The following is a 13,539-nucleotide window of genomic DNA, read 5'->3' as shown; positions in this document are numbered from 1 at the left end:
CTTAAGATGAGTTCCGATATCTGTAATTCATTGCCTCTTTCGCAACAGATGATTCTCCTGGACGCCTCGTCGAGCATGACAGAGAAGTCCTTCGACCTGGGCATGGCCACCGCCTTCAACATTCTGGACACCCTGGGCGAAGATGACTTTGTGAACCTGATCACCTTCTCGGAGGTGGTCAAGACACCCGTGCCCTGCTTCAAGGATCGCATGGTACGGGCCACACCCGATAATATCCAAGAGATTAAGTCGGCCGTGAAGGCCATCAAGCTGCAGGACACGGCCAACTTTACGGCGGGCTTGGAGTACGCATTCAGTTTGCTGCACAAGGTAGGATATTACAATCCGAAAGAAGAGAGTAACCTTATAATAATAATCATAATAATAATGCCCAATTTTAGTACAACCAATCGGGGGCTGGAAGCCAGTGCAATCAGGCCATCATGCTGATCACGGAAAGCACCTCGGAGTCGCACAAGGACGTGATCAAGCAGTACAACTGGCCACATATGCCCGTCCGCATCTTCACCTACCTGATTGGCAGCGATTCCGGCAGCCGGAGCAATCTGCATGACATGGCCTGCTCGAACAAGGGATTCTTTGTCCAGATCAACGACTACGATGAGGCCCGTCGCAAGGTGATCGACTATGCCCTGGTAATGGCCCGTCCGATGATCATGTACCAGGCGGATCATCCCGTCCACTGGAGTCCAGTGTTTGTGGCTGGGAAGTCCGGGGGACTTGGACGCGATTCGGAGTATCAGCGACGCCTGGTGACGACAGTTTCAACTCCGGTCTTCGATAGACGAAACCATTCGGTGCGCGTTGCCAATCTGCTGGGCGTGGTGGGCACCGATGTGCCCATCGAGGAGATCCGTAAGGTGATCCCCCACTACAAGCTGGGACCGAATGGATATTCGTTTATCGTGGATAACAACGGACGGGTGCTCTATCACCCCGATCTGCGACCCCTGGGCGATGCCAACCAATATATCGACCAGTTGAAGCCCAAGTACGCCTCGGTCGACATCACGGAGTTGGAACTGCCGGAAACGGAGTTCGGCAATAATAACGAACCCATTGAAATAAACAAGAATCTTCTGAACGAGGTATGTGGCCCAGATTCCCTTTGGTTTATATTATTAAAACAAACTATATTATGTGAATGTATCTCAAATATTCCCAAAAAAAATATGGACTTATCGTTTGGTAATAAATATTATGTTTATAATTTGAATAGCTATATTTTTAGATATAATTTTTAAAATTTTATAAGTAATATAATACCTCTCATAGATGCGCGGCGATATGATAAAACCCAAAGAGGGAGAGACGGAATTCACTGTGATGAATCCCTACGATGACTCGAAGAGGGTTTCGACCAGGACACATAGGTACTTCTACGGTCCCATCGAGGACACACCATTCACCCTGGCTATTGTGCTCCCGGAGAAATACGGTAGCCATGAGTTTGTCTCCCAGCAGGAGATCCGTCATTCGCGTAACAATGGTAAGATATTACCGAAGATATCTTTTTGTTATTCCAACTAACTCATTTCTTTGCAGTTACCGAATACTTTAAGGGGGACAACTGGCGCGTACATCCCGACTGGGTGTACTGCGAGTACAATAGCGTGAGTGATCTAGAAAAGGAACGGGAAAGCTCCGGGGAGTACTCCTCACGTGATCAGGAGCCCAGCTTCGGGTCGCCAGAGGAGCAGGTATTGCATTTTCTGTCTCGCGCTGGACGCCCTGGTTGGAAGTGGATGTCGGTAAGCAATCTGACTTGGGTAACGGGGGGATTTCTCATCAAGGCACTATACTGATACCCAAAATCCGTCCACTAATCAGGTTCGACCCAAGTCGCCGCAGCCACATCACAACATGCACAGTGGCTCCAACGGCAATCCGCCCGGATCGAGCCACTTTGGATCGCAGCACTCCAGCTCTCAGGGATCTCGCAAGGCTGAGCCCTACTTCTGCGATCGAACCCTCATCCAGAGCTTGGTGCGCGATGCCATGGTCACCGATGGACTCGACAGGAATACCACGGGTTCCTCCAGCGGCAAAGAGGATAAGCAGTAAGTTTGAATGACCAATGTTGGACATATCAATGCGGTCTTTTTTTTGTTTTTAAATATATTTATAGCTACTTTAATTTAAAATGTTTTATAATTTTTGTATATTATAATTCAAAATTTAATTTAATTCTATTCGTTTGAGTTCTTAAAAAAAAAGATATTAATTTTTTATTTATAAATTTTTACTAAAGCACAAAAACCATTTTCTCTCCGCATATATTTTCCACACTCTATTTCTTTGACGGCAAAAAACTTTTTCCTTTTTTGCTAAAACTCTGCACTTTTTCACCTGAATAACCATAATGCAAAAATATTCTTCCCCACTGCAAACAATCTTAAAATATTTATTTAAACAAATGCAATTTTGAACTGATATGCACCAATTTTATATGAATAATTTCTATAGTCCAATCGCCACATTGATGGCAATTCTCAAGAGGTAAATCAAAGAGTAATTCGATTGAACTTGGAGTAGAATTAAACAATGCAATCGCTTTAGAGGACCAGCCACATGGAGAAGGCTTGAACAAAAACCCCTTAGAAATATCCTACGCTGGCCCAAATGATTAAAATCCTGGAAATTCCAGAAGTCTAATATATACTTATTTTTTACTCTTAGGCAAGGCTATCAGAAATTTATGGTTGCTACTTCGTTTGTGGCTACGAGATCGGGTCTTCTCCGGTGGATTGATCATGTCAAGCGACCTGACGATACCCCCGAACCGTACGTATACGAATGATGATTAATAGATAGATCTTAATCATTTTGTTTACTTTTCCAGACACTTTAGCGAGGATAATGTAAGAGCCATGGACACATCGTGGTACAAACGAGCCATAGATCAGCACTCCGTGGAACCAGACAGTTTTGTGTACAGTGTACCCTTTGGTTCGGGCTATGCCATCAAGTCGAATGCAACCCTGGTGACCGCCTCACATGCCATATTTGTGGAGCATCGAGGTCACAAAGCTCCCGCGGGAGTTGTGGGTCTCCAGTTCCAGCACGATTCGCTAGCGAAACATTTCATTAACATCACATCAGCCGTGAGTATTGTCCAAGTTATGAAAGTGGATTAATAATTATAATTATTTAATGATTATGAAAATATAGTTATAATGGTTTTCTTAAAATATGTTATTTGTTTTTGAGGAACAAAGGTTTCTTAAAAAGAGTTTTCATTATTATGTTGTAAGGATGCTTTCTCGGCCGGGATACAGATCTCAGTCAGATCCAGAGTCCTTTACAAGAAAATTTGTAAATCACCGAAACGCCGGACTAGAGGGTTCCGCTCCACGGGGGAACAGGTAACTTTGGGGGGGAGTCTTCACCAGAGGTCCTTATTCACGTCGAAGAAAAGCAGATGACGTTGGTCATGCAGAGTCCGGTTCCTGGGTGGCGGCCTAACAGGCTGGCCGGGGTCTTGCACTTCGCATCAGAGGCGAAAAATCCACCGGGCTGGACCTTCGGGCGAGGCCAAGCCGGGGGATTGCTTTGCGGGCGTAAGTCTTGGGTTTCGCGTCGGAGGCGAAAAATCCACCGGGCTGGACCTTCGGGCGAGGCCAAGCCGGGAGATTGCTTTGCGGGCGTAAGTCGGGTTTCGCGTCGGAGGCGAAAAATCCACCGGGCTGGACCTTCGGGCGAGGCCAAGCCGGGAGATTGCTTTGCGGGCGTAAGTCGGGTTTCGCGTCGGAGGCGAAAAATCCACCGGGCTGGACCTTCGGGCGAGGCCAAGCCGGGAGATTGCTTTGCGGGCGTAAGTCGGCACAGCGCGGGGCCGCGCACGAGCCCCAGGATGGCGGAGGAACTAGGTTTGGGGATACGGCGGGAAGGGTGTCCACGCACGAATCCCAAAAACTACGGGAGGGGCAGGAAAACTAGGCTTGTGGATACGGCGGGAAGGGTGTCCACGCGCGAATCCCCAAAACCTACAGAGGCGGCGGGAAAACTAGGATTGTGGATACGGCGGGAAGGGTGTCCACGCACGAATCCCAAAACTACGGGAGAGACAGGAAAACTAGGCTTGTGGATACGGCGGGAAGGGTGTCCACGCGCGAATCCCCAAAACCTACAGAGGCGGCGGGGAAACTGGGATTGTGGATACGGCGGGAAGGGTGTCCACGCACGAATCCCAAAACTACGGGAGAGGCAGGAAAACTAGGCTTGTGGATACGGCGGGAAGGGTGTCCACGCGCGAATCCCCAAAACTACGGGAGAGGCAGGAAAACTAGGCTTGTGGATACGGCGGGAAGGGTGTCCACGCGCGAATCCCCAAAACCTACAGAGGCGGCGGGAAAACTAGGATTGTGGATACGGCGGGAAGGGTGTCCACGCACGCATCCCAAAACTACGGGAGAGGCAGGAAACTACTAGACCGGACGGGAAGGGGGTCCACATCCAGGTCCCTAGCAGCGGTGTGGGCGGGGTAAAGTAAGGTTAGCTTTGGTACCTAACTACGAAAAGGAAACACACGCTCGAGTGATGCAATTAGATATTCTTCACCGTTTATTCATTCCTTTTGTCCTCACTCGGGTCCGCTACACCGTCTTCAGCACATGAGGAACTGACCGTACTAACCTTAGCTGACTTGCTTATGTACATACATGTGTGCCGCGTGTCACCCGCGTGGTCACTCTCCAGCACTTGATCGCCTCCGCTCGGCTATTTTGAGGAGCACGCGTGACTTTTTAAACCTCGTTAAGCCGTGTCCGAAACACACGTCTTTTCCGTTCCGCGATCCCGAGAGAAGAGAGCCGCCACGATCGCCGCGTGACCCTCCCTCATTTTTCGGCCTTTTCCTCTATTCGGGATTTCTAGTATTTTCCTACTTCTGGTATTTTAGCTCCTTCGCTTTTCTAGTATTTAACATGTCTTGATGAACTATCGGTTGGCGTTGCCGCCCAGGGTTCTGAACTTAGCTGTGACTTATTTATTCTTAATTAAACTTAACATTTATTATAATTCACTGTATTTCTCTTAAAGCTATAATAACGAAAGTGGTACTTATTGTGGCGCACGCGCCTTCTAGGCGGGTTCGTCACACCCCCCCCTTTCTTCCCGCGGCGCAATGTAGAGGCGCCCGTCGTCCTTGATGGTGACGATGAACTTATAGGCGCCCGCTCCGACGGCTATTCGCACTCGACGTCCGCGACCGATACGGGTAGCCACCTTCGACTCTATTTGGCTTATGACGCGTCGGGGTAGGAAGCGTAAATTGTTGCCCCCGATCCAACCTTCTGGTAGTGGGCATAGGTCGTCCTCCGTGTGTGCCGACCGATCTACCTCCGCCGTGGAAGTGGGTGACGCGTTCGTTTCGGTCGCTGGTTGCGCGCGTCTGAGAACCGCGTCAATGGTAGGTTCGGGGAACCTAACTCCCGACAGATCCGTGAGGACTTGCTCGAGCACCTGATTCTCCCATTCAGTAAGTGGTTCGCCAGGGTGGGCGCAATTGGGGGCTCGTTGGGGGTTCCCATCCTCTCGTGTCGTGGACCAAAGGTTCCTCCCGCTCTCCGGGCGAGAACGTTCGATGTAGGCTCCGGAGGGTATGGCCTCGGCCGTCTGGTCCTGCTGAGGTGACGCCACAAAGGAACGGCGAAACAGGGGCCTTTCTTCATCATCGTCCTCGGTGTCCGTGACCAACTCGAAGCCGGCCAGATACTCGGAACACGGAAGGATCGGTGTTGAGATTTCGACGTCGTGTCTCGAACTGATAGGCCCCTCGTCGTAAGGCACCTGCATCTCGGGCGTCTGAGTCAAGCGACGTAGGTCCTGCCGGTTGGGCGGCGAGGTCTGGGTTCCCTGGTCGGACACCTCCTGCCGATGGTCCTCTCTTATTGGGGACGTCTGGACCCCTTGAGAGAGCGTGGCTGGGGTCGTCAAAACTCGCCGGGGAGGAGTTGTTAGACCTTCGGATCCCTTAGCAGTTTCCCCCTCTAGTTGGGCTGTTACGTCGTACGGCGAACGATCGGCCTCGAGGTTACCTCCTTCGCCGGCTTCAAGTGCCGGGCATGGGGGTGGGGATGGAGGTTCATCTGCATATGGCCCTTGCGCAGGTAGTCCAGGTACCTTTATAAGTACCGATCGGACGTCGATGCGCATGAGCGACACGTGTCCGGCGTACCTGCACACCTGATCCTCGGTCGAATGGTGGTAGAAGTGTTCTACGTCCGGAAACTGTGGTTGTCCGGGCCGAGAGTACCTCGGATGGCCCGCCCGGGGATCGCGTCTGGTCCACGGGCAGTCCTCCTCCGATTCTGATTGTCGCGACTCGGCGTAGTACGGCTCCCCGGGTCGTCGTCCTTGGGGATGGCCGTACGGTGAGCTGTAGCCGGAGCGTGGGGGTCGACTGAATCGGTCAGCCTCGTGGTCGCTGGCGCTGTCCTCGTCGTCGTCGAGGCGGTACGAGGCCGGTTGGGGCGACGTCGGCTGGAAGCCTCGACGCGACTGCCCGGGTCGGGGACTCCACAGACCTCCGCGAAGTCCAGCAAAATGTGGGTCGCCGGGATCCTGGGAATCGTCGCCGTCTACTCCCATTGAGCCGCCCTCGGCTTCACCTTCGGAGGTGGGGGACTCCTCTTCCTCTTCTTCTTCACGGCCGTCCTCATAGTTTGCCCCCGGGTGGAAGGCCTCGGTGTCGCCGGAGTCGTCGGATACCACGATTACCTCGTCCATCTGGAATATTAGTCTAGACTTATTGGTATAACCCTATCTTCTGAACTCCCTACCTAACGGTGTAGCTAACATAGGACCCGTCAATCTTAACCTATTACAATCATTGATCTTAAAACTATCCCGCGGTTCTGGGCGCTTACCGTGCCGGGTCGCTCGCCCCGGTGATGCCGTCGTCGATCGTGTCGGGGGTGTCTACCGCATAGTAGGGTTTAAGCTGTGATATATTGGCGATCCTTCGCCGTCGGTCTCCCGGGCGCCGCAGGCGAACCAAGTTTGGAGACGTAAACTTCGCGACGGTATAGGGACCGTCATATTTGGGAGCGAGTTTGGCGGCGAACCCCTCGGCAGCCTTCGATAAGGGATGTTGTCGCAGCCACACTTGACTCCCTAGTGTTGGTCTCCATTCGCGCCTTCGAAGATTATAGTGCCTCGCCTGTTCTAGAGATGCTCGTTGTAGATTCGATCGCACGATGTCGAAGATTCCTTTGAGACGCGACGCCTTGTCTTCAGGACCTGTATGTAAGACCCCCGATCCAGGGGTAAGTTCGTCGTACAACATCGCAGGCAGGCGTAACTCCCGTCCCTGAGTGAGAAATGCGGGAGTATATCCCGTCGAATCCGATATGCTGCTATTGATAGCGAGGGAAATCTCCGGCAACATACTATCCCAAGAACTTTGGTCGTCTTCCGACAGCTGAGATATCAGTGTCTTCACTGTACGATTGGTCCTCTCGGTGGGATTCTCTTGCGGACAATACGGGGCCGTGTACTGGACTTCCACGCCGAGTTTGGTAAAGTAGTCTTTTAGGGCCCGACTTGTGAACTGGGCTCCATTGTCGCACACGAACTTCCGGGGGACGCCCACTCGCCCGAGTATACGTTCCCGAAACGCTCTCTGTACTACAGCGGCGGTGGCTTTCCGGAGTGGGATCAGCTCTACCCATTTGGAGAACACGTCATGGAAGACCAGAAGCATAGAGTTCCCCTGTTTCGAACGGGGCAGTGGACCCACGAAGTCGGCACAGAGAATGTCAAAGGGTTCGTTTACGACGCGGGTTAGCATTTTCCCGGCTGCTTTGGTCTGAACGGTCTTAAATTTCTGGCACGACTCGCAGTGTCGAACATGGTGTTTTGCATCGCGGTACATGCCGGGCCAGAAATATCTTTGTGACAGGCGGTTGATCGTCTTTCGGACCCCCAAGTGTCCTGCGGTCGGGGAATCATGACACTCGTATAAGACGCGGGCTCTATGGGGGGTGGGCACGCAGAGTTTCCACGGGAAGTAGTCCTCGTCGTCAGCTCGGTAACCCATATTCCTGTACAGCTGGTCGTTCTCTAGCATATAGTCCGAGAACTTCTCAGGCTCTTCGAGTACCTTGCTCTTCATCTTACCGATCCACTCGCAGTGGTCCTCGATCTCGACAGCGCCTTGAAGCACCTCACAGGGCTGTCGCGAAAGTGTATCGGCCACGACGTTCAGCTTTCCTCGTCGGTAGCGCACGTCGAATTGGAACTGTTGCAGTTCTAAAGCCCAACGCGCTATTCGCCCGGAAGGACTCTCGATAGAATTTAACCATTTAAGAGCCAAGTGGTCGGTAACGACTTCGAATCGGTAGCCCTCCAAGTAACACCGCATCTTCCTGATGGCCCAGATGACGGCCAGGCACTCTTTCTCTGTCGTCGTATAATTATGCTCCGCAGGAGTTAGTCGGCGGCTAGCGTATGCGATGACCTTCTCTTGACCATCGATGTCCTGGGATAGCACCGCTCCCAAACCGACGTCACTCGCGTCAGTCTGTAAAACAAACTTCTGGTCGAAATCCGGACAACCCAACACAGGGGCGGTAGTCAGGCATCTTCTAATCTCTTCCAAGGCGGTCTGTTGTCCTGGTCCCCAGGTCCACTTCTGCCCTTTCTTCAGTAGGGCGGTCATTGGTTGTACGATGGTCGCGAAGCTAGGGACGAACCTCCGATACCATGAGGCCATCCCGATCCATTGGCGAAGTTCCTTCAGGTTGGTGGGGGTCTTCAACCCATTAATCGCGGACACCTTCTCGGGGTCTGTCTGAATCCCTTCACCACTGATCACATGACCGAGGTAGGCCAGTTTTTGCTTGAAGAAAGTACACTTCTTTGGATTTATCCTCAAATTTGCCGCCCGCAATCTGCGGAACACTTCGGCGAGGTTAACGAAGTGCTGTTCCTCTGTAGCGCTAATGACAATAATGTCGTCTAAGTAAGCGAAGGCGACCGGCTCCATCTCCGCCCCGATTACGCTATCCAGAGCGCGTTGGAACGTGGCACTGGCGGAGTGCAGTCCAAAGGGCATGACCTTCCACTGGTATAGTCCCCGACCTGGAACGGTGAAGGCTGTGTATTGGCGACTACCCCTGGCCATGGGTATCTGCCAATAGCCGTTTTTCAGATCCAACGTAGAGATGTACCGTGCGTGACGCAACTTTTCCAGGATGTGGTTGATCCTCGGGACCGGGTAGGCGTCGGGCACCGAATGTGCGTTCAACTGTCGGTAGTCAACGCACATGCGCCAATCGCCAGCCTTTTTCTTCACCAACACGATTGGTGCGCTGTGTGGGCTCCTGGAAGGCTCGATGGCTCCGGAGCGGAGCAGCTCGTCTACTTGGGTATCGATGACATGTTGCATCGCGGGGTTCCTGGGGTAATACCGTTGCTTCAATGGTTTATCGTCGCGCATGACGATTCGGTGTTCGGCGACATGCGAAACCCCCTGAAGACTCTCGAACAAAGCTAACTCCCGGTTGATGAAGCTTTGTTGCCCCAGGCTCAAAGGTACGATTTGTCGGTCTTCGTCGTGCTCTCCTGCTCCCATCCCTGCGGGTATCCCGGTGTCGTCTATCGCAGCCGTGTCCCGCCTCGGCGTCGGTCTGAGAACCTCTAGACCTCCTTGTCTGGCAGTCCCCAATTGGACTTTAAACTTGACGGGGCGTACTGCTTCCCCTCGATCGTCCCTCGGTGGTATGAGCACTGGGAGTAACAACGGATCGCCTTCCGCTTGTGGCTCGGGCTGCAAGTCAAGGGTGGCTTGCCCACATCGCACGCGCGTTCCTGCGGTCTTGAGGAAATCCATCCCAAGTATCACTCGATCCAACATGGTGGGCATCACCAACATGGGTAATAGTACTGTGGTGCCCGCCAACGTGACCGGAGTTCGCCACAACTTCGTAACATCCAGACATGACCGGTCGGCCAACGCTATTCTAGTGTCCACATCCCGAACCTCGCCGGCGCGGGCGACCAGGTTTGTAAAACTTTCGCTGGCGAAACTCCTTGATGCCCCAGTGTCGACGGTGGCGTCCACCCATCTGCCTCCGACTTCTATCGCTGCCGTGATGAGCCCACCGTGTACCCTTAACGGGGGGTTTGCTGGGGTCGAACCGATGCTTCGTTCGTCTCCGCCGCACCCAGATTCCGGCGGAGACGTCCTCCGTTTCCCGAGGCGTCCCGACGGCAGCACTGTATGGTTAGAACTCCCACTCGACCACAATCCCAACAGAAGTCGCGGCGTGGGTTGGGACAGTCTCGACGGAAGTGTCCGTTCTCACCGCAGCGGCCGCAGGCCCGTTGCACGTCTACTCGGGAGGTTCCTTGCTCGATCATACGGTTGGTCACGCGACCTGTCTGTGTAGTACCCTCCGGGCTCCGGAAGGGATTCGGCGACCGTCGAAGTCGCGATCCCTCGCCGTTTCCGCCCGTCATTCCTGGGGCTCCCCCTCGAATCAACTCGAGTTGTTTGACACTCTCGTACTCGGTAGCCATGTGTGTCAGCTGCTTCAATGACGCGCATTCGCCGCGCTTGATATACAGCCGATACTCGGGAGCCATGTTCTCGTATGCCCGGCACAACTCTTCCTCTTCTCGGTACCCAGCCTGTTGCATCTTCGTCCTGAGCTCGATCAGGTAAGTTTTGAAAGACTCTCCTTTCCTCTGCATGTGAGTGCGAATCTCGTCCTCTAACCTTTCGAAATATCGGGGAGGTAGGAAGAAATCCAGAAATTCCCTTCGGAAAGTTTCCCAAGAGGCAGATTGCAGATGGCTAGTGCGGAGCCACCCTGCTGCCGAGCCCTCGAAAATTTCGGACATAGCCCGGGGGATCTCGTCCGGATTTATCCTGTATGTCGTCATCTTCTCCTCGAGTGCGGCGACGAGAGCCAACGGATCTGAGCTACCGTCGAACCGTAGGTTCCACTTATGCATCTTCTCGGGGAGCAAACGTTGGGTGAGAGTCGTGTTACCTTGCACATTTTTTTCCTGTAGGCCGGTGGCTGGGCGAACATCTCCTGGCGGCGTCCGGATGCCGCGTGTCGTCCCTGGATGTATCCCTCGAAGACGCGTTGGATCGGCGTTGATCGGCGCGGCGTCCGAGCCGAGGGGGATCCGGAGGGACTCCGCAAATTGTCCCATCTCATCGTTCTTCCCCGCAGGGTTAGGGCTCGGGGCCCGACTGCTATACTGTTCCTGCAACTGAGCTAGTCGAGTCCACACCCGCTGTGGGAAGGATCTTGTGTTGACTAGGTTAGCGAACGTCCTCCTGGCCTCCTCGACGGTACCATCCGCTTTAAAGCCAAACTCAACGGCGAGTGAGTTGAGTTCGTCCTTTCGGCGAGCATATATCCAGCGAACTCCTACACCAGGGTTTTTGATAAAATCGGTTTCCTCGGACTCACCGTCTGATTCCTTAGGGGTACTCATCGTCTTGTTTTCCTGGACGGACTTCCTTCTTAAATCCTACGATTCCTCCCCGACTCTGGGTAGGGGCGGTCGTCTCGACTCTCCGGGCGAATCTTCCCTTTTCACGGTGGTTCTTTAGGCCACTTGGATAAATGCCCCGCTAGTCTCGGTGTCCCTGTTCGGGCGCCACTTGTAAGGATGCTTTCTCGGCCGGGATACAGATCTCAGTCAGATCCAGAGTCCTTTACAAGAAAATTTGTAAATCACCGAAACGCCGGACTAGAGGGTTCCGCTCCACGGGGGAACAGGTAACTTTGGGGGGGAGTCTTCACCAGAGGTCCTTATTCACGTCGAAGAAAAGCAGATGACGTTGGTCATGCAGAGTCCGGTTCCTGGGTGGCGGCCTAACAGGCTGGCCGGGGTCTTGCACTTCGCATCAGAGGCGAAAAATCCACCGGGCTGGACCTTCGGGCGAGGCCAAGCCGGGGGATTGCTTTGCGGGCGTAAGTCTTGGGTTTCGCGTCGGAGGCGAAAAATCCACCGGGCTGGACCTTCGGGCGAGGCCAAGCCGGGAGATTGCTTTGCGGGCGTAAGTCGGGTTTCGCGTCGGAGGCGAAAAATCCACCGGGCTGGACCTTCGGGCGAGGCCAAGCCGGGAGATTGCTTTGCGGGCGTAAGTCGGGTTTCGCGTCGGAGGCGAAAAATCCACCGGGCTGGACCTTCGGGCGAGGCCAAGCCGGGAGATTGCTTTGCGGGCGTAAGTCGGCACAGCGCGGGGCCGCGCACGAGCCCCAGGATGGCGGAGGAACTAGGTTTGGGGATACGGCGGGAAGGGTGTCCACGCACGAATCCCAAAAACTACGGGAGGGGCAGGAAAACTAGGCTTGTGGATACGGCGGGAAGGGTGTCCACGCGCGAATCCCCAAAACCTACAGAGGCGGCGGGAAAACTAGGATTGTGGATACGGCGGGAAGGGTGTCCACGCACGAATCCCAAAACTACGGGAGAGACAGGAAAACTAGGCTTGTGGATACGGCGGGAAGGGTGTCCACGCGCGAATCCCCAAAACCTACAGAGGCGGCGGGGAAACTGGGATTGTGGATACGGCGGGAAGGGTGTCCACGCACGAATCCCAAAACTACGGGAGAGGCAGGAAAACTAGGCTTGTGGATACGGCGGGAAGGGTGTCCACGCGCGAATCCCCAAAACTACGGGAGAGGCAGGAAAACTAGGCTTGTGGATACGGCGGGAAGGGTGTCCACGCGCGAATCCCCAAAACCTACAGAGGCGGCGGGAAAACTAGGATTGTGGATACGGCGGGAAGGGTGTCCACGCACGCATCCCAAAACTACGGGAGAGGCAGGAAACTACTAGACCGGACGGGAAGGGGGTCCACATCCAGGTCCCTAGCAGCGGTGTGGGCGGGGTAAAGTAAGGTTAGCTTTGGTACCTAACTACGAAAAGGAAACACACGCTCGAGTGATGCAATTAGATATTCTTCACCGTTTATTCATTCCTTTTGTCCTCACTCGGGTCCGCTACACCGTCTTCAGCACATGAGGAACTGACCGTACTAACCTTAGCTGACTTGCTTATGTACATACATGTGTGCCGCGTGTCACCCGCGTGGTCACTCTCCAGCACTTGATCGCCTCCGCTCGGCTATTTTGAGGAGCACGCGTGACTTTTTAAACCTCGTTAAGCCGTGTCCGAAACACACGTCTTTTCCGTTCCGCGATCCCGAGAGAAGAGAGCCGCCACGATCGCCGCGTGACCCTCCCTCATTTTTCGGCCTTTTCCTCTATTCGGGATTTCTAGTATTTTCCTACTTCTGGTATTTTAGCTCCTTCGCTTTTCTAGTATTTAACATGTCTTGATGAACTATCGGTTGGCGTTGCCGCCCAGGGTTCTGAACTTAGCTGTGACTTATTTATTCTTAATTAAACTTAACATTTATTATAATTCACTGTATTTCTCTTAAAGCTATAATAACGAAAGTGGTACTTATTGTGGCGCACGCGCCTTCTAGGCGGGTTCGTCACAATGTATATGATATCAATTTTAGATACTATGTTTATGCTA

General features: G+C 53.3%; 2 protein-coding genes across 4 annotated transcripts in view; one reads left to right on the top strand and one right to left on the bottom strand.

The window, feature by feature from the left end:
* LOC119548225 (voltage-dependent calcium channel subunit alpha-2/delta-3) overlaps window positions 1–13,539 on the top strand; it is a 53,924-nt gene that overhangs the window by 35,794 nt on the left and 4,591 nt on the right. The window contains exons 6-13 of one of the 2 annotated variants that reach the window (XM_037855360.1): window positions 49–330; window positions 402–1,109; window positions 1,297–1,510; window positions 1,567–1,772; window positions 1,852–2,081; window positions 2,488–2,520; window positions 2,701–2,805; window positions 2,864–3,125. In XM_037855360.1, coding sequence (XP_037711288.1) covers window positions 49–330; window positions 402–1,109; window positions 1,297–1,510; window positions 1,567–1,772; window positions 1,852–2,081; window positions 2,488–2,520; window positions 2,701–2,805; window positions 2,864–3,125 — 2,040 coding nt within the window. The remainder of the gene's footprint in view (window positions 1–48; window positions 331–401; window positions 1,110–1,296; window positions 1,511–1,566; window positions 1,773–1,851; window positions 2,082–2,487; window positions 2,521–2,700; window positions 2,806–2,863; window positions 3,126–13,539) is intronic. The other variant, XM_037855362.1, reaches the window with a different exon arrangement.
* On the bottom strand, window positions 4,238–13,478 carry LOC119548226. Of its 2 annotated transcripts, none has more exons than XM_037855363.1 (2): window positions 13,036–13,478; window positions 4,238–6,750 (listed from the first exon to the last, which is right to left on the bottom strand). In XM_037855363.1, the coding sequence occupies exons 1-2, from the start codon at window positions 13,057–13,059 to the stop codon at window positions 5,104–5,106; spliced, it is 1,671 nt and encodes a 556-aa protein (XP_037711291.1). In that variant the 5' UTR covers window positions 13,060–13,478; the 3' UTR covers window positions 4,238–5,103. The 2 variants fall into 2 exon arrangements, with proteins under 2 accessions (XP_037711291.1, XP_037711292.1); XM_037855364.1 differs by having other exon boundaries at window positions 13,062–13,478.

The sequence above is a fragment of the Drosophila subpulchrella genome, chromosome 2L (genome assembly GCF_014743375.2).
Source record: "Drosophila subpulchrella strain 33 F10 #4 breed RU33 chromosome 2L, RU_Dsub_v1.1 Primary Assembly, whole genome shotgun sequence".
Lineage (NCBI taxonomy): Eukaryota > Metazoa > Arthropoda > Insecta > Diptera > Drosophilidae > Drosophila > Drosophila subpulchrella.
Note: the sequence above shows the minus strand (reverse complement) of the source record. Positions and strands in the feature narration are given on the sequence as shown.

Excerpts from the sequence above, each read along its gene's own strand:
- LOC119548226 (XM_037855363.1), bottom strand. The coding sequence starts at position 13,059 with ATGTACATAAGCAAGTCAGCTAAG. Across the intron at positions 6,751-13,035 it reads ACATAAGCAAGTCAGCTAAG|ATGGACGAGGTAATCGTGGT; the intron begins GTTAGTACGGTC and ends CTAATATTCCAG.